Source organism: Megachile rotundata, chromosome 7 (genome assembly GCF_050947335.1).
Source record: "Megachile rotundata isolate GNS110a chromosome 7, iyMegRotu1, whole genome shotgun sequence".
Lineage (NCBI taxonomy): Eukaryota > Metazoa > Arthropoda > Insecta > Hymenoptera > Megachilidae > Megachile > Megachile rotundata.
In genome coordinates this window covers 17,494,365-17,520,193 of record NC_134989.1, presented here as the reverse complement: position 1 = coordinate 17,520,193, position 25,829 = coordinate 17,494,365, and the positions used below count along the sequence as shown (strand labels likewise).

Here is a 25,829-nt window from a genome sequence, read left to right as displayed (position 1 = left end):
AGTCGCGTACGAAGCGTGGCTTTTATACTAAAAGAGTTGGGACGGTTGAAAACGAAAGGGAAAGAGGGGGTGAGAAGTTGGCACGAGCAGAGTAGTATTAATTAGCAACACGGAATTGTCGCTGGAAGGGTGGTTGGGGGAGTGTAACGACTTCGAAGATGGAAGGTTGTTGCTCGACGTTCACCTCGCGTGACTCGACCCTCGGGAAAAAGAAAACACCTGTATGCAAGGGTTAAGGGCAGCGTACCAGAGTTTGGCGAGCCAGACTCGCAGAGGGAGGGTAAGGGGTAAGAATAACTTTCACTGCTTCTCCTTTGTTCTAACCGTTTCATGGTCACGAATGCCCGATAGCTAGCGTTACGGTACCGTTTCGTCGTCGCGAAATATACCGATCACAAGAATAGTCGAACAATACCGAATACGAGAACAAGTAATCATTTTTATGATCTGAGATTTCATAGACGTGGGACTCGGTAGTCTCACTACCTTATAACTGTAATCTTTTATAGGACTACAGCTGGCAGTCATAGTATTACATCATAGCCACAGCTCTCTGTGCTGTTAGACATTAGCAAGGTCCTGTTATTACTCTTATGTTTTATACTCATGGTCCTCCGTACGCCTTTCGTACTCTCAGACCTTGTAATTATGATTCTTTACGCTTGCAGGTTTTACAGCTGTAACTTTTTGTACTCGCAGTCCTTACGGTTACGGATCTTGCGTCGTTGACTCTTTCACCGTCGGTTCGTCATCCTCGTTGCTACGATTCTTCTCGTTGAATACGCGAATTCCGAGTTTACGATATATCCTAATGAAGTCGCACTTGCGACGAATAAGGCTAAAACTATCGCGAAACGGTATATGTACGTGGCCGCGTACGAGTATCGCAAATGGATTATTTAAACAGGATCGTCGAGTGGTGGGCAAGAAACGGAACAATTTGTTGGAATCAAAGACGGGTCAGCTGGTAAGACTCGGTCTTGGAATGGTAGAAATTTATACGACGAGTGACGAGATACGACAGACGTCCACGGTCTTAAAATATGTCACAGTTTGCAGTTACAGTCGGCGATGCAACGGTACATGCGCGCGTGCAGTTCCACGTCGATGTGCCAGGAATACGGCGGGCACAACGGTGGCAAAAGATCGGGTAGACGGTTAAAAACCGGTTTCGTTCACCGCGGAAGGCGTCTCGGTAGTTTCTACTGGCTTCGATTTCATTCCTAATGGCCCCGATGAAATTCATCCCACGATCGTTCGCTGCCCGCTTGCATATCTTTTCTGCGCGATTGCGTGCACCTTCTCTGTGCACGATTTTTCCCATATCGCGACTATATTCGTCGTAAATTTACGGTGACAAGTAGTCAGATCTCGCGGTCGAACAATTAAATTATTGACTCTGAACGAAGTGTTTCGTATAGCGGAACACGAACTCGTTGGATATCGATTTTCAATTGCATCACCGACTACCTACGACCTATAACTTTTGCAGATTTTTCATCTCGAGACTACAATTTATTTTGGACACCTTAATCCTTTCACTGAAAGGAAAATGCTATAGGATTAAGATCCGCGCCTCGATCTTGTAGCTTTCGGACACGTTTTAATCAAAGGTGGTTTAATGGTACAATAACGAATTAATGTATCGATGCTGGTCGATACTGGTTGGTCGGCTTTATCGGGTAACGGGCTGAAAATCGTACGTCGATCGAGCAGTTTCCGTGGCTCGTAATAAGCGTATCAAAGTTAATTGCGTGTGTAAAGGCCACGTAAAAAGATTCGCAAGAAAAACTTGGTTCCAGCCGTTGCGTTCCACTCGATTCCTCCAGGAAAGGCTAGCGCAACTTTTCGAAGGGAGAAAAACAAATTTCTCCTCTCCTCGACGTCGTTTCGCGAACCCTCGAAATCCCGACAGCCAGTCCTAATCGCCCGCTGCACCCAAGCAAATCTCCAATTAAGCTTGCAGCTCGTTAACGAGATCGCGATGAATGTATCCAGGACGAGGGAGACCGAGAAAGAGAGCAAAACGCGAATTTATCCAAAAAGAAAAAGCGGTACACAGTCGCGGGCGGAAGAAAGTTTGAAACGTAAGCGATACGAAAAATCAGCATAATTGTGCAAAATAGAACTGTATTTAATTGAGTCAGCTAAAAAGTTATTCGGAGATACGAACGTTAACGACTGGAAACGCGTAAAGTCTTTGACAGAGGAAATGGAAAGTTAGCGAGAGGCAGAGGAGGAATTGGAGCAAGTGCGAAATGAGAATTTATTCGGGAGGGCACAAAGGGAGAAAAACGCATCGCGCGCAGTCGTCTCGTGACGGGAAGGGAAGATCACGGCGGGTGCTCGAAACGACGTGGGAATTCGGCAGGTGTCTTCTCTTCGTGAAAATCGAATATCTGTCTTTCTCGGTTGCCGGGGGTTCCCTCGAAAAGCCACTTTCATTCCCCACGATGAAAGCCTCCTTTTTTTTGCCTCTTCTGTCTCGTCTCATCTTCTTCCGTTCGCTCTCTTCCTATTTTGTAGATGCTCGTCGACAGCTAGAGAGAGGATGGTTCGACCGTAATGCCAATCGTGTTTTGTCTCTCGCCACGCGCTACCTCGAGCACAATGCGACAGGTGGAACGCGAATAAAAAGCACGAAACTTGCGACGAGTCATAGAACAGCGAACATTGTGAGTTTGCTTTTGAAGTTCGATGACCGCCATGTATAAATACTTGTCGGTAGAAGCAATCGATACCTGACGCTGCTGAACTTTCTACCCGCGTTACCGTATTTTTTCGGACGGTCTCGTTGGCACGCGTCGGATGAAATTTTATTCTACATTTTCCGAAGACAAAACGGTATCTTATCGAGTCAGCTCGCGATTACAAAAGACCTCGAGTCTTTCCTTCTTCTCTATTTATCCTCGGGGCGACGTCTTTCGCTGGCATGGAAAACAATACGCAATTACAAACTAATCAACCTCAGGAGGAACTGTTGGCTGTCGGCCAAAACTGTTGAACGTTTTCCTCTTGGTTGTCGTGTCTGCTATAGAAGCCATCGGGAGGCTGTTTGGCTTAAACGGATTACTCGAAGAGCCTGCTCCTGTCGACGAAGCGTCCGCTTCTCTATTTTTCGTTTTAACGCTATCGATTTACGGACTTTCCCACCGTGGATTAATGGATCGTGTTTGGACGCTTTTGAACGACTACCAGACAAATGCCGTTAAAGAAAGGAAGATATAGTACTCGATGAAGTGACTCGATGATGCCGGAAATTATTAAGTTCTGCTCCGGACAAGTTTGGGCAAAAGTTTATGCGTCGTATTTCGAAACGAGTATTCCTCGGTAATCGAATAATCCGATCGCTCCATTAGTCGTCGCGTATTTCATAACTTGGAGAGAATAATAATAAAATAAAGGAGAACCGCGCGATATTTCGTCGTAATATCTTTGGGAATCCCGAGATCTCCTTATAAAGGGATTAATCCCCTCTCATTTTCCTCGACCGTCATTAAACGGGGTTCTTCCTTCCGAAAGAGGCGAAAGAGCAAAAAGAAACGATCGAACGCAGATGGTCCGGGTAGCCAAGCTCCATTGCGTTTCGCGAAGGTAATCAATTACTACTCTGGCTAAGAAGCTGAAAGAAAAAAACGTTAAAAGGTTATCGTGCCGTTACAACCCGGAAACCTTATATTTTTTATGAAAGATACCGGCTATTTTCTCCATCTGGTCCGTTTCAATTTACTCGAAACGAGGGAATAAACTCGACCAACGGGTCGTGCGCGACGCTTGGAAATTAATTTCCTAAATGCGTTGAATTACCACGATTGAAACGCGAGTTTTCGATGCTCGAATTAAAAAGCCGAGCGCGCACCATTCGACCAGTAGCAGCGTGTTCGGCAAAGTGTGTCGGTTGAAAGACCTCGACGAAACGAACAGATCTCAACCTCGTTTTATCGTTTGACGTCATCGAGATGCCATTGTATTAAAAAATATGATCGACGAATACGTTGTTTCGTCGCAGGCTTCCCTCTTCTTTATTTATAAACGTTGGTACATCCTATGCGACATACTTCGACCCAAAGGGTCATTTGGACGGCCGATACAAGTTAACGCGACGTCGCCTTCGAGATTGCCTTCTTCATTTTCGTCGATCATTTGTCTTACAACGCAGTAATATCCCTTTTACAAGGTTAAACTTTACAATAGACAGAGACGCGTTTTACGTGACATAATTATACGACGCAGGAAATTGATTATGGCTATTCTTTACCTCGTTTCCACGTCTTCTATTTAGAGTTAATTAACGCTTGTCAACTGCAGAGCCGACCCTGAGAGCTCGAAATGTGCAGAGGCTTCTCAAAGATTGATCGTAAAAGCTTTCGGATACTGTTTTAATAGCACAGACATCCGCGATTTTATCACGGAAATAATATCGAAAGAAACGAGATAATGAATCATCTGACGATGATATCCATATCTGGGGCGGGCGTAACGGGGAACAAAAGGGTCAATGATTCCGCGTGACAAAGAGAAGAATCGATCGGGCGACTTGTTGCCGATCCCACGATTCTCGAAAAGGTTCAAAGCGTAATTCCCTCTCGCGTCGGATTTGCAGATTTCGCGCGCGTTTCCCCTAGCAAATCCGTAAATCGATCCGGGGGTAAATCGTGATCCAAAGTCGGCGTCGGGGTGGTGGTGCGGTTGTGACTGTGGCGGGCCCGGTGCTCTCCTCTCTCCGCCCCTTTGGATTTGGGCGTCGTCGACGACGTCGTCGTCTAGTATCGAGCGTCCCGACGCCGGGACGCGCGGAGCTGTTGCCATGCCAACCGACGGGGCTAGCAGGGCTTTTCGTATTCACCAGGCTTTCTGGTAAAAGACTCGTGCCGCTCTCGAACGCGAACAACTGTCTTTCCTTTCTTATGGAAAATTATTGCTTTACGAACTATTTCAAACTTTTGTTATTAGCTTAGCAACTTCGTATTCTCCTCTATAATATTATTTGTCGAAATTCAACGGATAACAATTTTTATTTTAGTCGCATCGCTCGAGTCCTGACAGAATCGCGTAATTAGATAAGAAAGCTACTTTTGCAAATTAGTGACAAATTCTATGAAAAGATATACGAACATATGGATGAGATGACATTCGTATTATATCACTGCATCGCAGTGAGATTAAATTTATTAGAGCTGTTCTCCTTCTCCATCCATTTCGGTTAATTGATGTATATAGGTTGATTAAAATTTATTCGATTCGCGGTATTTTTGTGCATAGAGACGAGCTTCGGTCGTTTAAATTTATGCCGAAGAACTAGAGTTCTTTTAAAGATTAATGCTTTTCAGTTTCAAAAGTTACCATTTTAGACAGGTCTTTTATTTTTCAATCGGTGTCCTAGGAGAAAATGGAACAGGATCAGAGGAAATGATTGTCGGATTTTCCAAATACCTCCTAGTCTAAACGCGTAAGGCGGGTTTGATTCGAAAACGATAGCAGAAAGTCCGAGTAAAGCGGGTATTTTATCGACGGTAGAATTCTGGCTGATCCCTCGAAGCCGGAAGTCGAGTAAGCAAGCGCGAGGGTAAAAGTAGTAGAAGGGATTGCCTAGACTTGCTTTCGCTCGCGATCAAAAAAATTACTCTACGAGTATTCTCGGTACAAATTGTGTCTTTGGATATAACAACCAAGATTTCAACTAAAAACTAATCCTACTTGAAACAGTATCTTCTCGCATACTTCGAATAACGCAAATAATCTAAATATCGGGGTGAAAGGTTATCGATGTAACAAATACGCGACATCGAGCGTAAAAGAGTTAACTGATTAGCTGACCAATTGACACCTGATTGACTGATCAACGATCCGGAACGTGAACACGGGCACTCTACATCCTTTAACCTGTGGTAAAACTACGATGCTGACGACGCTTTAATTCGGGACATGCCTTAGATAACGTTAAATTTATCGGTGTTGAATTTAATAATGCAAACGAGCACGGGAATGACTTAATGAGTACCTAAATGGTCGATTCGGTACTCGAATTAGGTTCACAACCCGAGTCGGTGTTAGATCGCGCCGTATATCGTCGTTGGTCACGACAGGAAGGAAACCAGGACGAAGGAGCGGTCGCTTTATTTCGTTGGAAAAAGTCCACTTCTTAATTAAGATCGGACGTGCGAAACGGTAGGCATCACGTGATTTCCCAGGTGGAATTTCCTGTCCGCGGTCGTTGGTTGCCGAGCCTCGAAACCGCAGAACGCGACAGGCCATGCTTTCCAACGAGAAGACACTCGATAACGAGTTTTCCCGTCCATTATCTTCCGCGCCCTTTTTATTTCCATCGTGGCTAGCCTTTTTTGTTTTCGGCCTGTGAATGGAACGCAGCTTCCACCCGCTTTGTACCACGAATAATTCCTTCGTTAAGGCCAGCTGATAGCTTTAATAACGAGCTACTTGTTGGTACACCTTCAAGTTTTACGAAACGTAACGATATATCGTCGTGAACTTCGTCGCCCCGTATCGATTTACGTCCAACTAGTATCCAGCGTGTAACAGGAAATCTTGCCGAAGTACTTGAAACGTGCTCGCGTTCCGAAATGCCGAATACACATGGGATTTCGTTGTAAATCTTTCACGTACAATGGAGTTCTTTGCTTTCCAAGATACTTGACGGTGCAAATTGTAAATTGAAGCGAAGTTATCTGGGTAGCACCAATCTTTTGAAGTCGTAAGAAATTAAATATACTTGTAGGCTACGGACACGCGTCATGTCGCTTCGCGTTGAATTACCATGCGTTCCAGCTCATCACCACGTATTCTAGATCGGCACGCATTCTTGATTACAACGCTTTGGTTGAAGACCGAGCGTGTTGGATCGCAACGCGTTCAATTTCTACGCGTAGAAGCAACGCATTCGAAGGTCAATTCTATTATAAATGCGATCTAGGTTTGTCGCGTTTCTACCGAACGTGAATCGACATTATAAGCCGAGTTAATTCCGTGTACGCGGTGTCGTTGAACGAGATCGCACCTCCGTTTCTTCCTAGTTTTATTAGGTTCGTTCCCGAGGCAATTGGGTTAAGGGTCACTTCTTTCGGAGGATCCAGACAACGCCGTAGGGTTCGAGCCACGAGTGGGTGTTTCAATATTTATCGAGGGCCGAGTAGTTTACCGTAGTTACGGGGATATCATCGAGAGATTCGCCAGCCAGCCATGCAGCTATGCTTCTCAATTATGCAACACCCACAACATTTCCCGGAAGCTGTTCGTAACTGAGATTCTCCGCGCGTTTCATCGACTCGTCGATACTCGGACAGTCTTTCGGAAACCTATCCACCCCCTGTTCCGATAAATCAATAAAACTGTCCCAACTTTTCCATCGCTCGCCGAATAAATCGGTACGATTGTTAACGAGGAACATTATCCGGATACCTTTCCCTGAAAATGAAATTCCATGATCACGATAAAAATATACGTCGCCTAGTGAAGTCTACCGTATTGATCATTCTAAGGTGTGTATATAAATCCGTGGTGAAGGCAAAAAAATATATTTTGGTAGGATCGATAATTATCGTTGGCCACTCCCTTTGGTCGGTTATTCGTTGTAGCTTTCGTGCGGTTGAATTCGCGTGTACGAATGATAAAATCGATACCCACCTTTGCTGCGTATACGCACACCCTCGTTTTGTTGCGTTTCGCGATCCTCTTCAAAGGGTGAAGAGAGAACCGTCGAGAGGGTGAATAGTCGAGAGTGCGTACGTGCGTGCGTGTTTCTCAGAGACGCCGTTGCCGCCTTCCTCGTCGTCGACGTCGGCGTCCTCGTCGTTTCGTTCCTGTTGCACGAAGCCGACCTTACCTTCAAAGGGAATGGAGTTTCAAAAATACGCCAGAATTCCACTTACTCTTGCTATGGCATCCTTCACTAACAAAATAATTTTAAACATCATATCATTTCTTAAACTTGTCGATACTTTTTTCTCAAACTCGTTAAAATTTTTGTTCGATAAAAAAATTGAACTGAATTTTTTTGTCAAATCAGTGCGCTTCTCGGGACATTTTATCCCGACGTGGACCGTTAGAAACGTGGAACACGTAAATCTTGTTGAAGGGAAAATTCATCGACAAATATTTCCGCCCACAAACGTTATCAGCTTGTAAATTCATATTATCGGCTTTTCGAATCGACGCTTTTAACGTCTCTCGTCCTGATTCCCTGACGCGTCGCTATTTGTTCTCGTTTGTCAGGCGGGGGTGTTAAAATCGCGTGATTTATAAATCGAAGCATCACTTCCGTCCGACAAAGACCTCAAGCGGCGCGTACAACGGATCTTACAGTCGCTGTTTAAACGTTGTACGGCTTGAAAAATATTCATATCTCGTAAAGAAGACCGCTCGAGTCGTAAAGAGCGTTAAGTAGTAACGCGAAACCTCGGAGAGCTCGTGAAAGCAACGGTAAAGTATAAATCGTAAAATCTATTACAGCAGAAGTCCATTTATTTGAACGTGTAAGGAATACCAGATGACTCGAATAATAGAAACTGGCTGGTTCTTTAATGAAATTCGCAAAAACTGTCGAGTGCTATTCGAAGCGTCATGCACTGCAATGTACCAATTATAATGTTTAGCAGCTATTGTTGTAATTTAGTTACGTGTTCCAGAGAGAAAACATTGCGCTCCGAATGGTTGCATAAAGAAGGGAAACAGCGAAGGAAGTGTCGACGTTTCGTTAGAGCGTGTAAATTTCTTAGCATTAACGTTAATTAATGTATCGGTTATAACGAGAACTCTCTTTTCACCCTCGAACGAAAGAACGTCTCCATCTGTGCGCACATCCGGTCGATGAGTTCAGTTTGGATCACTCGATTGGTAACCTTACCTCCTTTCTTGCTCGGTCCAAGAATAATTCTGAAACGACTTCACGGTCGATGCTGCCACCAACGAACGCTTACAGAACTCTCGGGACTTCAAGTACCCAATAAACTTTACGATCGTTCACAAAGTATGGAAGCGCTCAACGTCGTTCTCGGTAACACGTTTGGGTTCTAGTTGCCATATCTGTACTATTACGTTCACCTTCCTCGTTATTAAACCTGATTTTTACCCAACTATATATCTTCAACGATTTTAACGATAATTACAACGTGTTAATTACAGTTGTAACTTTGTTGATTCCTAAACACAGTTTCAGCTGTATCTATGAAATATAATTTAGCTCGTAAAGTTACTTTGTACCGGGAACTTTAACGAACAATTCACGTAGCCAAATTCAAGCTGCGAATCGACATATCGCAAGTGCCACTTGGCGGTACATTTCTGTCACGAAATCGTGTCGGACCAAATATATTTCTAAATCGGTCATTGTTTGCAGTAGCTGGCAGCCAGCCATTTTATATTAAGAACATTAATGAGGACCTTACGCAGTCATCTTCGTAAAGCCTTAATATACCATAAGCGATATTTTACGATACTTTTATGTCATCGAATTGTAACGTTTCGAAATACGGTAGTTTAATAGATTACGTTCTAGCTATCTGTCTTTAATTACCGAGCGTCAGAGAAGATTTACGACAGCGCCACCGTTCGTTTATCGTGTACGATTGTAATATCGTCGAGAAAAGTCCATTAAACATAGTCCACCAGATATCAATCCGGTTGCTAATCCCAGCTAGGATTTCCAATTGACTCACGTTCGCGACGTAGTCTAAAGGTCAAGCATGCAACATTAGAAATTTGGAAGATGGCCAACAATTTTCCGGCGCTATTTCACGCCGAATAAAACCCCTTGATCCCTTGTCTGGTCTCTCTCTCCCTCTTTCGTTCACGCTAACCTTTCTCGTATCTCCTTTTCCCTTCTCTCCTTTCTCGTCCATCACTCCTTTCTCTTTCGATCGTCTAAGAATAGAAATGCGCGGTGGTTTTGCGGTGCGAAATTTTTCTCCGCTCGCAGACGCCGCATGCGTTCCGATTTCTTCTCGCGACGGGTTACCAAGCGGATCGAATCGAACTCAACGCTTTGACAATCGCTCATTTCATGCAATTTTTAATTCTTGCAATTTCACCCTGATTTTTATGCGAGCGTCGCGAGCGAGAACGCGACGCGAAACCACCCTATCCGTAAATCCTCTCCATCTTTTTACGCGCGCGATTCCCTTCATCTTTGTTGCGCGATTTTTATCTTATTTCTCTTCCTGGTTTCACTGTGCACGCGTAGGTGGCGCATGACGGGTTTCCCTTTCTCCCGTTTCATTGTAACTCGTTCGTTTCTACTCATTCTTGTTCCCTACCAAGGGGGCTATTCTCTCTTGCAGCGTGGGTCAATTCCTGGCTCCATTTTCCAGGAATATTCGCGCGGTTTATTTGCAACGAAGACGATACCAACCCCTTCACGTTCTCTATGCTTCCTCGAATCGTTTGGCCACAGCTGAAAGAGACATTTGGCCGCATTTAGACCGGGATGATTCGAACTTTCTATGTTTCGAATTTGTTACATTCGCTACGAAAAAAATTACGAAGCGACGAGAAAGTTACCCTGTTTAACATTTTGCTACATATGACTAGACTAATCGAAAGTCATACTTTCAAGAAAAAATCCTTCGATCAAAACCTTATCGATTTACTTTAATTTTTGTTTAATTACTTCGCTTTCACGATGAGAGACCGAGAAAGCTCAATTTATCCAAGGCAGATTATTAGACACGCATTTGCAACGTGTCGAGATTTGCAAAGTGTAAGTCATGCGATGTAAGGAGACTCACAGTTTACAGGTTACATGATTTATGCACGCTTCGCGGACATCGATATATCACGAACGCAACAACGTTCGCTAATTATCATTATATACGATTTCTTGCTTTTCTCTTGACACCAATTTCCACTGTGACCACCTACGGCGCGTTAAAAGTATCGGGAATTTAGCGGAACCCTCGAAAAAGAAGGCACTTCCGTTCTCGGCGTATTTCTCCCTAGTTCGACTAGACGTTACCTCCTCGAGGATCCACGCGTGTACAGTAACACGCTCCTCTCCTCTCGGCGAGACGTGGGACGATCCTCTCTGTTGGACTCTATATAAACCAGCGTGAACTCACAGTCTGGGCCGAGTAGTTCGCCAACGGCGAACACAGTTCGTACAGATCTTTCTCTTCGCTCGTTAGAGACCGTGCGTGCGTGTGCGTATTCGTGTGCAAGTGGTGACAAAGATAGGTGCGATATCGCAAACAATTGTTCCTCTACTTCCGAATCGTATCAGTGGCCGATCGGCGAAATTATTCGTAAACGCGTTGGAAGTAATCGGTCCGAGCAATTTGCGCATATAGCTTAATTATCTACCGGACCGAACTTTGGATTGGATACAGAGTCAACACGGCCGCGAAATAGTGCTTTAACGCATGCATAAGTATTTCATCGGTTAGAATGTTTGTTTGGTTGGGGTTTATTTGTTTAAAAATAAACTGGAAAAGCGAAATATAAAGCAGATATATATATTTTCATAAAAGAAACTTGTAAATCTCTGTAAGCTAAAATGTGAGACCGAAGCAAGGTGTGAATCGGCTTCGAGATAAATTTATCTCCGGCGCAGTTAACATAAATACGTCTCATTTAGACTTGACCCGAAACGAGAAGGCTAGTTGATTCTGCATTCAATAGCATCGAAATCTTGTTTAGAGTTGCTCACGAAACTCTGTAATTTTAATTTCGCTCGATCGTCGCTGTAATTCGGAAGAGTACGTACAAGTGGACGATCAAGATCGCGTAAAAATTGTTGGTACTTGATGGACAATACAGAAGAAAGGTTACGTAACGCTGGTTAATCGAAAAGCATCTGGTCCATGAAAGAGGGATTAGTTTGATCGAGAAAGTACGACTGGCTCGTGAGTCATTCTGCGCGTTGGATGGTCGCAAGACGCAGATGCTTTTATCTTCCACCGCATTTTCTTGCACGAGTCATTCGTATCTTTTACGTAGTATCGGTAGCACGTCCAGCGTTTCTATTAATAGATGCAGTAAAATAATCTGGTTGCAAAAGAGCGTTTTCCGTTTTACCCTGTACGTGTATGGACCGAAATGACGACGGAGGAGGATACGCCTCGCGTCTAAATTAAGAGTTTGTTTTCAACGTAACTGGAAATTTGGCCTCGCGCATCTTGGTCGTCCGTTTCAGTTAGGCGTATTTACAGTCGGCGACATAGGTGTGTCGGGAAAAGCGCAAGTGTCGTGAAGTTTTCGCGAGAAAATGGATTCGATCACGAAGGCAGGACGAAACGTGGGCAGTGGCGTGTATCGAGTGGCAGGTGCCTTCGCTCGCGGCGCAAGAAGAGTTTTGTCTTACGTGCCGCTTTTGGGCGTCGCTGCGATTCCGCCGGAAGTCGACGAGCCGAAGTCCACCGTGGTACGATATACGCATTCTTGCTTCTACTTATCGTTGATACACGTTCGTTCAACTCCGAACAATTGCACCGCTATCTTTGCTCGTGCAAATTCGAGCGAACGTTTAACCCTTCTTCGAGTTTCCCTACTAGGCCGCAGCATGAACCATACGGTTATTACCTAGGACAACATACTGAACGGTTCCCCTGATCCGGGCCTATTTCCGGCGCTGATTAACTGTTCCCAGGTGGCATGCACAACTTAATGGCTTTGGTATCCGCTCGTGGACGTCGTGTTATCGGTTCGAGAGGAGGACTGGCCTCGCTTAAATACTTGATTAGAGGGTGGATTAAATAGAAACCGGGCTTTGTATCGATCACCAATTGACGCAATTATGTCGTTGACTCCGAACACGTTGACTGTATCGTATTTCTACGATTGCTCGATCGTAAAACAGTTACCAGGCTTATCTGTCTAATAAAACCTGACCTATCGTATTAGACTTCGTCCTCGTCATCTTCTAATTTTGCGCAGTTTACGAGCTCTCGGAGATCGCTGCCTCTGCACGATGCGTTTCTCCTTCGTACAAGTAAATTCGATAATTGATCGCACCAGTCATTTTGAACAAGCTTTCACTTCGCTTCGCAACTAGTTAATTAAGATTGTACATTTAGATGTAATTAGTATCGCTTTAGCTTTCGTCTACTACATATTAATGACTATTGTCTGGAAGAATAACTTTGAGTCAATTGCTACATACCAAGACCTCTATAAATTTCTCGTTCATACATCGATCGATATTATTTTATTTACATCTAGCATTGTCTTATCGTTCGATATCGTTTTATATTTTACGTAATTATCCATTGTTCGACGCGTTTGAACGAAGAACAAAGGTAAACTGACACTCGCCGCGTAAAAATAGTCGCGAGCCGTATAAAGTCGAACAGTGGTGAAAGCTCGCAAAATGCTTTCTCGTCTAGCGCGAACAAGAATGTCCACTTGCAAAGACTACACTCGCGACCATTGTAATTTATGTACTCCGTGTACAGTCAAATGCGAACATGACTTGGAAACGGACTCTGAGGATTTCGATAGTTTAGAAAATGTAGGAACTCGGGGATTTGCAAATGTGAACATTCCGGAATTAAAAAATTGTCGAGTCGGTGTATATCTAAAGAAAGCCTACCCGAGTATGCACAGTACTTAATTGCGTGAAATCGGTAAGTAGGGTGCAGTTACGTTCATCCTTATCCAGAGAAAGCCCACGTTGCACCCGAGTGTACATCGACCAAGAGTAATCGTCAGATATCATACTTTTCGTGTTCGACGGCTGCTTCGAGTTCCAGCTGGCTGAACGCGTTTTAAGGTTTCGCGTATCGAATTATAACCGCGCTCGAACGGAATGAACGCGATATAACGTATCGCGTTAATCCGCGCAGAACTGTTTGGCGAATCGAGGAAAATTAATATCTGACCAGGAATACGTATTAGTCCTTTATCGGGGAGAAATTTAATCGCGTATGCCTAGCGTGACACACAATGCAAATTGAATTTATGCCCGATCAACGATCAAAGGCTGCCCGGAAACATTATTGAATTTTCGACTAACGCGAAAGCTTTCGGCCACCCTTGTTAAAATTCGATCATATTGTCTCGCGGAAAGAGCATCCGGATATACGCTCCTGTCCTTCCTTTCACGATTTTCGTTGTTCTTGGGAAATTTGCGTGCACGTTATACCGTTGCCAATTTGCGTGTACATTATAAACACTTCATTACATATTCCTAACGTTGTGTTCGGTCACGCTCGTTTAAGATACCTCGTCCCGAAGACGGTAAGATTCTTGGTTTTCGTGATAGATGAGTATCTCGATTATTAATGACTCTTCGAGTACAGAGTTAACTCGCGTGAAAAACGCGGCTAAACGAGCTAATTGGCGGGACTATTAATTACTTGGCACGCTACATTAATCTCGTGTTCGATTAGCGTGCAACGGCTAAAATGTTTCAGAAGATCGCGTCTTCTTTTTCGCGAAATCCACGAACAGAATTCGACTCGTCTTTCCTCTAGTTTAGATGTAATTTGCCGTGGGACACGCTCCGGTGGACCGAATAAGCGTTTCTGTCGTAATTCAATTCTGGGTTAGGTCGGTAAACGAAAGAAAGAGGAAAAGGGAAGAAAAAAAAATCAGGTTAAAAGAACAGATTCTATTCTAAACACGAAAGAAAATTTACGAGCGTGCGCGTTCGATTCGAGACAATGAGTAATCAGTGCAAGAAGGACGTACACATCGCTGATCTTCTATTTATCGAAAATGGGTTACATTATTTGAATGCGTTCACTGCCACGATAGTATCTGTACCTAGCACGACGAGAGTATTAACAATGCGCGATCAATCTTTTATTCGGAAAGATAACGAAATCGCATAGAATAAAATGCACGAGGAAATAATTAGCTGTCGCTGGCGTAAACCGATACCCAGATGCTTAGGGAGCTCTGAAAAATAATGCATTTTCGATCGTTATCGTTTCAGAAATGTATGTACTTGGCAGATATATCATCCCTGACTGTGAAACAGGCAACAGTTGTTGCACCAGCACGTGGCACGCGTCACCCCTGGCTTGCATTCTTTCTTTCGCTTTTTTTCGGGACAGGAAATTGATTCTAGGATCGGTCCTAATACAGCTTACCAGCTGTTGTGGGCGATGCCAGGATAATTCGCACGCTTCAATGGCCATAATGTCAAGCGATATTTCATCGTCGTCGAAACGTGCGGTGACACTGGGACCGTTGATAGATCGTGGCTCTAGATTAGGAAAATAGTCAATTAATTAGGGAAACATAATAGAGTTTGAAGTACGGTGTTGTATCGCCACCCGTTACGTTTCTACGCGTCGTAACGCCACGAGCTAAATCGCTACGCGATAAATTCGCTCTGGTTAGTATTTCAATAGCACGGTATTTGCGAAACGCTTCAAATAACAGTCGGTATTTCCACTAGCTGCGAAATGGAACCAAGGACTGGTGAAACTTTTTCGTGCAATATTCAGTAGAACACTTGGCTACGTGTTTCGAGCGACCGAAACTCGACGAGATCTACGATTCTCGTTTAAATATATATTCGGAACAGTCGTGGGTAGATGTGTGCGTAGGTTTTCTCTATCCTGTCACATCGGTGTGCGACAAAGTCGTTGCTCTAGAGAAATTTATCGGACACCGAGTGCTTTATAATCTAGCGGAGATCGGCGGGTGACGGTCAGCGACGCGATCCGTTCGAGCACGCGAGCTTCGTCGCGTTTGTCCGATCGATTTCTCGTTGTGAAAGAAAAGCAAGGGTAATCGGAAGTTTATTACCGGCGATGCTTCTTTCTTCCGTCGATTCATGTCGCGGACAATGGCCCGAACGACGATTCTGGCTCACCGCCAGCCTTCTTCTTTTCACCGTTGTCCTTTTAGCCTTCTCTCTGAAGTTTAGCCAAATTTGCAACGGCGATTCGCGAGTACTTTGACTCATTCGATTCGTCGGCCGTTCACCGAGAGAGGTCGAAAACCTTGGGAGAAAACTATTTCGAAACGTCCTGTACAATACCTGTAGACGGCGGCGAGTCTCTCTCTCCTTAGGCTAGTAGTTTCGTTGGTCGCTTTGAAAAATTGTGTACACGGTGCTGGCGAAACACGGGAATCAGGAACGTCTGAGAAAGAAAAAGAAAAAACACTCCGGTTTAGAAAGCCCTTGTACGCGACCCTTCAGGGGCTGTAATTCTTTAAGCGAGAAGCTTACCCCTTACGAAAATGCACGGGAGGAACGGCGAGAAGGGGTTTCACTTAACCAGACGATCGATACCGGGTCTGGGGACGATAAAGCACGCGCCGCGTTCCGCACGTCCGGTTTCTGTTTCCCTCTTCGGTTTCAACAATTGATTTCTCTCGTATTTCCGCGTCAAAATGCGAGTACGCTTACCTGAAATTACTAAACAGATCGAATAACAGATCACCGATTTCTTCTTTCGTCGAGTTCGCGTTCGAATAAAGGATCGAGCGAATTCGAGCGTAACGTTCTCTACTATTTTTATTCCATGGTTCGCACGATTCTTCGCGCGATAAAAACTTGACAGTAAGTCTAGTTAACCGAGAGGATATTTCGATAAAATCTCGTGTAAAACTTCCACTTCACCGGGTCGAGTAAGCCTTTTTATCGCTTCTTGCTCGTAATTTACACGAAGCCGTGAAATTTTACGCGCGATCATTGAACCGGAGTTATCAATAAAATCACGATCAATCACGTCGCGCTTGCCAAGTAATCGCTGACACAGTGACACGATTGGCCACCCCTGAAAAGGCGACGACGCTCGTACTTGGGCACCCTATGGTTCTCCCTTTGTGTACCCCCTGCGTGGTATCCTTCGTAGGGGCATCCACCCTCTCGTGAACCCCTGTTGTCTACGAGTCGCTAGGTTGTTCACCCTCCTTTCTATTCGAATCGGTCGCAAAGCGCGCTGCCCTCGCCGACCGTTAAGTTGGTCATCGTCGGCGAACGAACGAGAAAATAATATCGTGCCGCGAGCAAAACTTGATCCTCGACGATCCGGTCTTTAATCGATGTAGAATTTTTTCGAGAGCGGAACAATAGTATGAATGATTGGTGTTTGTTGCAGGGTGGAGAAGACGCGGAGAACGGATCAGCCACGGCAGGTAGCCCGGTCGAAGAGAAATCGGCAGTAAGTAGTCCAACAGCGGAGAACGAAGCCAGCCCAACAGCAGCGGCAGCGTCAACGCCGTCGGCCGAGACGAAGGAAGAGAGCCCAGCGTCTGCAGCTAGTAGCCCCGCGGACGAAAAGCAAGAGGAACCCACTCCCTCTGCCCCAACTCCCGTCCCTGTCGAGGAAAAGAAAGAGGAAGTCGAAAAAGTCGAGGCCGAGAAAAAAGTAGTCGAGGTCAGTCCAGCCGGTGGTCAGTTCGTACCGGGCCCGGTAGAAGTCTCCGTTTTCCGAGTCCAGACAGTCGCTACGCCGTCTATCATTGAGAGGAAAACCAGTGAGGATATTCCTTCCCTGCCCCCGTCCAGTCCGCCGCCAACCCCCATAGACGCGTCGCCTTTGCAGCAGGCTCAGCAGGCCGCTGCGACCGCGACGGCTCTCGCAGAGGCCTTCAACTTGCCTGCAGAGGCTGCTGACAAGGATTCTCCGACCAGCCTTCTACAAGCCTCCTCCTCTTCGCCTTCCTCCTGTCCAGAGCGTAACGACCCGTCAACCGAGACCGCCGCGGAATCTCTCGATGCGACTAGTCCCCCGCAGAGACCACCCGCTTCTTCCGCGGACGTAAACCCTCCAACGGAATCTAGTACTGTCCCTGCGAAGGCAGAAGCTCTGCCGGTGGTTGATACCGACTCGCGCGAGCGCGAATCCGCGATTACGGAAAATGCGAAATCCCCTTCCGACAGAGGTGACGGAGGAAAGACCGAAGGTCAGAATCCGTCGTCGACCGTCGTCGCGGACACGGACGTTGACGAACCCCGCGATAAACCAGTTCTTCCATCCGAGAGCACCGCGACACAGGGACCCGTGGAAGGTCCGGCATCGTCCTCGAGAAAAGAAACGGTGGATTTGGAGAATACCGAAGAGACCAAAGTCGAAGAGAATGTAATCGAGTCCGTTGAAACGCACGTTTCGAAATCGGACGTAGTTTGCAACGCGAATAATGCTCCGATGGTCGAGAGCGAAGCATCGGAAGCTGTGCCCGATGGCTCGGAGAAAGAGGAGCCTATCCCGTTCGAGAAGGAAAAGACGCCGGAAAGCGTGAGCGTGGCCGAACAGGTCGAGGAATTGGTTAAACAGGTGATCGAGCAGCCAGAGGTGATACGAGAAGAAGCGGTGAGAGAGGAGGTTGAACCCTCGGTCGTTGCGATGGACACGGTTCTGGAAACCGAAGAAGGTATGATACCGCTTTCGGAGGAGATCCTGGTAGAGGCTAAGCCTGCCGTGGTCATTCCAGAGGACGAGGACGTAACGGTGGAGACGAACGAGGAGATCGCGGTCACCGATGCCGAAGTCTCGAAACTGGTCAAGGAAGAGATCGAGATTATCGTGGAGGATAAATTGGAACCGGAAGTTGAACCCGATATCGTCGTACCCGTCGAAGAGATCCTCGTTGTCGAAGAGCCAGAAGACACGCTCGTTCCCGAAGAACCTGTCCACCCGACGACCGTCGTTATAGAGAAAGAGGCGGAGTTAGAAATAATCGAGATAAGCGACGAGGTAACCGAGGAGAAAGAATCGATGCCTCCGCCTGTACCAGAATCAGCCGTGCCTACTAGTCCTCGAGATACGTTAGATTCCGAGAACGCGAACCTCGAACACGATTCGAAAACAGTGCCTTCCTGCCTCGTAGACGACTCGAAAAGCCAGGATTTAGTCGTAGAAAGTAGCCAAGAGGTCGACGAGTCTCCTCGTTTGCCGGCAGAACAGATCGATAGCTCTCTCTCGGATATCCCGGTTCCAGCAGCAGACGAGTCCAGTCCCGCGAAAGAATCTCGACAAACGCCGTCCACGCTCGAACGCGTTCCCGGTCCTTCCGACGATCCGTTACCACCCCCGTTACCCGAACACGACGCTACCCAAGAACGCGCGGAGTCTCCCAAATATCCCTTGCCACCGGAAGAGCTCTCTTGCCCGATTAATGTGTCTGAAATGAAGAGTGAGCTTCCAGTTCCCGACGAGAACGACGCGCCCAGCCCGAGACACCCGACAGAGACACTTCTGACACCGCCTAGAAGTCCCAGTCCCCAGTCCAATGTCAGTATCGCGTCTGGCCTGACAACATCCACCAAAGACTCCTCGCAAACACAGTTATACGACGACCAGAGCAATCGAGAGTTCAAGATGGAATCGGTGTCGATAAGCCTCAATTCGTACAATGAATCCGACATTGAATTAAAGGAGAGGTTAGCCGAATCTCTGGTGGATACCGTGAACCAGGAAGAGAGCTCGGTTTCGTGTCAGTTGTCGAACAACGCCACGTCGTCAACAACTGTCCAGGAGACCCATCAGGTGACTAACATGTAACACAACCTCCTGGCATGAATTCAGGCAGCCAAAATACCTTTTTGGTGGCGCCTCGTTCCAAGTATCTCGTCGTACGGTCCAAGCACAAAACCAAAGCCGTCTCTCTGTGATATATTAGTCCGAGAATATATCGATTCTATCGTTTTTCCATTCACCTGGAATCATCTCTTTCTCTCCTTTCCTTTGCTTTCCTTTATTCGCCTTTCGCCCGGATAATTCCCTGTTCGCCGATCCTCCGCGTCGAATCCAAAAACGATCTCCATCCGACATGGTCACCATCACAAGAAACGTTCTCTCTCGACGAAGGATAACGCATCGAACGAGACTGAGACACTGTGACATCGACGTTTGTGGGTTTTTGCACGAACCTGATCCAAGTATTATTGTTCCTCGGCGTTCCCGTGCACGACCTGGAAATAGAAATCCGATCGATTCATCGTAACGGGTTCTTCCTGAGTGGAAACGTCCTTCTTTTCATCCTCGCCGTCCAACGATTAAGAGAGAGGAGAGGGGCCTCGTTAAATGCATCCTTCGTTCTGTCGAATAAAACGTGATTAACACAACTGTCTACTCTATGTTACTGACATACGTTATATCGTAAACCGTCCCTTGACGCTTCCACCAACCAGAACCACCCACCAAGAACAACCGTTACTGCCATTCATCACCTGTGTTGTTTGCCTCTTGGTTTTCTTGACAATATTAACACGACTTGTTATTCGAATCGAGGCGCTAAAAAACCGTAGAGCATCGTTAGCTCGACGCATAGATGAATACGAGAATCGCGCAAAGTAATCGAATGAAAAACGAAACGTTCGTTGCTGTGGTGCCCAAACGCTATATTAGTCGAGTTCTATCTTCCAAGTTTCCGTGTAGAAGATTTATACCTTGGTTACCTTTTTTTTCTTTGTCGGAACGCTGTTACTAATAATAACAACAATTTAGCCGCTCGACTTAGACGAATTTCATTAGCGTGAAATCTCATTGATAGACGTAAACTTTGAGACTAATCGTTACACGTACAATAAATTAGAGCTATACACGTTTAGAACTTATGGCATTAGAAAACTTGTACTTTATTATTAGACATCGATACTATCTCATGCTCTCTTTCCGTAATTGCATCTGTTGTGTCGTAAGCATCTTGTAATGCGCATGCCAGAGTTCTCTTATATCCAAGGGTTCACCAGAGCAGGGTTTTCCAATTCTTTGCGCTGTCCGAAGCATGAGGCACGATTTTCTGTCCAGCCATTCGAAATTCTATTTATTGTATGCAGAATGTCGATACAAGTCGAAAACGTGAAAAGAAATCTTTTCGAACGGGGCTACCCGTTCGACAAAATTCAATTCTAAGGTTCTGGTACAGTGGCGAGAATAAATGGCTTTCCTTTGTAAGGGGAAGTGGTAAAAGGAAGACAACGTTACACTAGGTAGCATTGTATTTTCCATGTACATGTACACTGGCGAGCACCGTCAATTTTTCTACAGAAAATATTCTTACTAACGAGCATTATCGGTAAGGTGGGTAACGAGCACGAATAGGCCTCGATGCACGCCGTTGTACATATGCATTTGAATGGCGGAGGGTGCTTCATAGTTCTCTTAGATTAGAAAATAATATCCGAAGGAGTAGTCGAAAATTACTAGACTAAAAAAAATTAAAATGTGGCGTCAGAAGTGGCTCGATGGAAATCTGTCTTTTTTCACGTCTTTTGTCCTCGTAGCATGCTGGGATTTGGACTTGCTGCGGAATCGTTCGGTTTCCTCGATCGTGAAACTAACGAGCAGTCGTATGTTTTACAGAGCACCCAGGAAACCGAGGCACCGGTAGAAAACAGCGTGGCTCGCGACAGCACGACAGAAAGTTCCGACGAAACTTCCAAGATTACATCTCCAGCCGTCCCAAGCGAAGTGGTGGTACCTGCCTCTCCACCTTCTGCACCAGCCATCACCGAGGATGTTGCCTCCGTAGCCAAGGTAACCTGTCGCGTTTGTCCCGTTTCTAGTTTCTGAACAGTCGTCGTTGCTTTATAAATAAACGCGAGACACCTTCGAATTAGCACACCCGTCTCTGCTATATTACGTGATGATCGCCAAAAGATCGTTCGCGCGCGTTTGCGTTAGCGATTCTGAGGCCATTAATTTTATTTAATGTGCAAAGAAGAATATTGAGCGAGGGGCCATCTGATTTAAAACTATAGTTGGGTTCATTTTCGCCAGTAATTTTATTGTGTCGTTTCGATGTCTTTTATTGATAGTTACATATCTTTCTCTTCTGTTAAAGGCTATCGAAGAGATGGACATAAGCGACAAGGCTGTTGCGGCGGCAACCATCGAATGTAACACAAACGTAAGTATTTTGTTTTGGCGTTAACTCTTTGCATTTCGAACCCTTTCACTCAACCCGTGCAACTTTGTTTCTGATTGTTCGCAGGAAATTATCGCGGACGCACATTACCAAAACAATATGAACGAATAAACGCCGCTAACCGAATTGTGTATTTTGGGAAGAAGAAAGTTCTTTTCTCTCGTTAAAACCAAAAAAGTATATTATATAGATATGTATATTTGGACCATTCCTGCAACTAAACAGAAAATAACGTTCTTTCGTTACGAGCAACAACAATAACAACTGGTAAAAAAGAAAAAAACAAAATGATAAAAAAAACATGGAACGACGACGATGTTACACCGCGACATCGCGAGAGCATATAGACTTTATAGTAGGCCTATTAATAATTATTAGACACGGCATTTGACGGCAGGGCGAAGTAGATAAACGTTCACGAAATGGCTATAGGGAAAGAACGAGCCGAATAAAACGGAAAACTAGATATTGTTTCAGGAAAATACAAACAATGTACTGCCGTTCCGCGGATAGTATTCTTGAAGCGGATTTTTTACTACTACCTTTTTTCCACGCGATCGATTAAATAATAAATCTCCCAACGCATTGGGCCGTGCCTATTCGCGCGGGTCGTAATCGTGGTGGCCCTGCTGTGTAAAAATTTCGTAAACCGTCATTGTTACTGAAACGCCAAGTCGAACTGTGTGATCATCGCGCGACGGACGAGCGAGATAACAGTGAACATTCGAATAAAAACATCGTTTGTCGGGTAATTCCAGAGAAAAAAATACACAAATGTACTCATTGAATCGCGTGCGCCCTCCCGTAACTGTATTGCACATTGCTGTTGGCTATGTCGAAAGAGTGTAAAAGGAAGAGAAAATTGTAACGGAGGAAAAGATCAGAGACTGAGAGAGAGAGAGTAAGAGGAAAAGATGTGCGTGTGCGTTCTGTATGTATGAGAAGAGAGAGAGTGCGAAGGAATGAAAATTGAGCGATGAGAAAAGACAGGAAAATGTGAAAGAAGAACACTAAAATGCGTCTTTTTGCCAGAATATAAACAGGAAATGAGAGAGAGAAAGAGCGAAGGGAAGAGTAAAATAAGACGGGAGAAAGCAGAGCGAGGACGAAATTATTACAGGATATTACGTCAAAAAAAAACGTCTCGAGTGATGAAACACTCGGGTCGCGACTTTTTTTAAAGGATAACGAAGTCGATGATTTTGCTCGTATTTCTTATGCGGTCCTTGCGTTATCTTTTTTTTATACAATTGTGTACACAATCGAGAGAGACATGGTTTTACGTTGTAACGAGGAAATGCACACTTCTACGTATGACTTTGGTACGCGCGAGCACACGACACACAATCACACATGCAAGCAAGTATCATGCAACACACGAGAAACACACAGTATGTCGAGACAGTGTAAGTGATATATAATCTAGACATAGAAGAAAAGCGTTTGTGTAAATTCGGCGTTTTGATCGAAATGCTCTTACTACTTTCTCCATACGAGAATTACTTACGAGGAAGCCTATTCGTAATTTTATAATAATCATTAAAAAAAAAAATATCGCCTAACTACAATTACGAGAAACATGCACAATTACCACGTAACAAAAAAAGAACGGGGATATTCGTTTATACAGATTTTTCAGAAGTAAATTAATTCCGTACGAAAGCTTTTTTTATTAAGACCGTAGCGTAGTTCGTAAAGTTTAAACGAAAAAAAAGCGCGCATATATACATGTAAAATGCTCCAAATCTCTCAAGAATAACTGTAAGTGTTACAATTGGAGCGAGCGTTCACTGTGCCCGCGACCGGCATTGATTTTTAAACGATATATTAATGAGTAAGGAGAAAGAGGTAAAATTTAAAGTTGTATAGTAAAACCTTTTCATTAAATATATTGTCCGTAATGATCTTTACAACGAAATTTACCGTTTTTTCGAGACAAGTTTTGGCGACGAGAGCGAACTTTTTTATTTGAAGAAAAAAAAAAACGAAAAAAGAAATGAAAAAAAATCCTTGAACCCGACTGATCTCTGTGCACTCGAACTATTAATCGTTTCGTTTCTGAGGCGCCTTCGACGCAAGCCATTTCGTTTATCTATTTTGCTTCGTCGGATAATACAAAATTGTAAACGAGACATCCGAGTCGAACACGCCTCAGACACAGACCAACAGTCTTCAGTATCTTCGATGAGCAGTTATAATAGTAATTAAACTATTCTACATTTATCTATAACCTATAATAAACTGTGAAACACGTGTACGATCGTGTGTTTTTATTTCATCTTAAAATCCTATTACAATCGTCTAACGGTAGTGAAAAAGAATAATTCGTTATTTTATTTACAATATTGCATTTACATAAAACTTATTGCACTATGCTTTCCATTGCATTTATAAACATATCCAACTCATCTTTATTTAATTCCAAACCTAAGATACGTTTCGAATCATTATTTTCGACGACGAGATCCAACTGAAGAAGCGGTTCTCTTAAGGAAGCTAATTTACTGGAACCCATAACAAGCTGTAACAGGTAAGCAAATTAATAAATAATATATACCTATGTTTGCCTTTTATAGCTTACCTTCAATCTCCAATCAAAATCAGTTACTGTTTCACCTTTCTCTTTAGAATATTCTTTTAACAAAGCATCAGTTAATTGTTCCCTTCTCACTTTCAAACAAGTTAATATATTCTGTTGTACATGCTCTGGAAGCTCATGATACTCTTGAGGCATCTAAAAAGTATTATATTATTATAGATAAAACTTTACATGGATCATGTAAAATGTAATTGTACCTTTTCTTCTGTTAAATACAAGGAAGCTGGATTTTTTAAAAGCATAGATATCAATTTATATGTTTCTTCATATTCTCCCTTATTCCAATCCATGCTGTTCGCAAACTTATGATAAGATGGTCCTGGTCTTCCACATATTTCGTCCACACAAGCATGTAGCAACTAAATTATACAAACTGATGTTATGACTGTAAATAATTAATGTAATAAAGTGTCAAAGTTCATTAACCTGTACTTACTTCTTTGAGAACATGAATTTTATCCTCACTGAAGAGGTTAAGGTACAAAGTTCGTGAAGTTTCCATCATTGCTGTCTTTACACAACTTTCAATCGTAGTTGCAGTAATAAATAATAAAATTTAATAAAAGTTCTTGTATAAAATATCATTGGAATATGTTATTAAACATGTATTTATTGTACATGATTCACGGTTATGACTTTACATTACTATTTAAACAATTCATAAAATAAACACCGATTACAAAACTATTACAAACAGCTTTACGACGTACAACTATAAAATTTCATATTCTATCCATAATTTCCTCTAAATTAACGTTTGCATTATGACATTTCCAATCAAAGCACACAACAAAACATTAACAATTCTACATAGCCGCCACCTAGGGTTGGAAACAACAACATTTTAGATGACATTTTTAGCGACGTCGGTATTGCAAATTGTCTGATATGAATTACTCCTGATAAGCATTTTCATATTATGCAATCTGATATACCGACATCGTCGAAAACATTATTTTTTGATAATACCGACGTCGGTATAACGTCGGTATAATAGAAAGCTGTTAGATGAAAATTACATCAAATAACGAATAAAAAATCTGGATTATTCTTGAATTATCATTCATTCATGAATAAGAAATAACGAAATCAGTCCCTACTCACGTAATCAGAATAAATCGAATTTATTCGATACGTTTATTCGTTATGACAAAAAAATAATGGATAAAATATGGAAAATTATTTTCGTTCGATATTGTGATGATGAAAAAGAACAATTTCTCATTTTTAAAAAATTAAATAACTTTTCTATTCAACAAATAAAAATTTCGGGTCCTATACTAATTGTGAGATATTAATAAATAATCATTTTGCAACATATCTGCAAGATTAAGTTAAAAAAAATTAATAAATTTAAATAATTACAACAATAAATTTATTAATAAACTACCAAAAAATATAAAATTATAAAGAATATGACGTTAGAATACTTATACAGCAACCAATGAGA

General features: G+C 43.7%; 2 protein-coding genes across 7 annotated transcripts in view; one reads left to right on the top strand and one right to left on the bottom strand.

The window, feature by feature from the left end:
* Nucleotides 1–24,037, top strand: part of LOC100879657 (uncharacterized) — a 71,722-nt gene extending 47,685 nt beyond the window's left edge. For all 6 annotated transcript variants that reach the window (XM_076533518.1, XM_076533521.1, XM_076533522.1 and 3 more), the window contains 4 exons: nucleotides 17,007–19,397; nucleotides 21,216–21,389; nucleotides 21,697–21,762; nucleotides 21,847–24,037. In XM_076533518.1, coding sequence (XP_076389633.1) covers nucleotides 17,007–19,397; nucleotides 21,216–21,389; nucleotides 21,697–21,762; nucleotides 21,847–21,891 — 2,676 coding nt within the window. In that variant the 3' untranslated portion in view covers nucleotides 21,892–24,037. The remainder of the gene's footprint in view (nucleotides 1–17,006; nucleotides 19,398–21,215; nucleotides 21,390–21,696; nucleotides 21,763–21,846) is intronic.
* On the bottom strand, nucleotides 24,036–25,201 carry LOC100881112 (COMM domain-containing protein 8). Its single transcript, XM_003708408.3, has 4 exons — nucleotides 24,816–25,201; nucleotides 24,577–24,738; nucleotides 24,362–24,514; nucleotides 24,036–24,301 (listed from the first exon to the last, which is right to left on the bottom strand). Exons 1-4 carry the CDS (start codon nucleotides 24,882–24,884, stop codon nucleotides 24,143–24,145), a joined length of 543 nt encoding a protein of 180 aa, XP_003708456.1. The 5' UTR covers nucleotides 24,885–25,201; the 3' UTR covers nucleotides 24,036–24,142.
* Nucleotides 25,202–25,829: the final 628 nt, after the last annotated feature.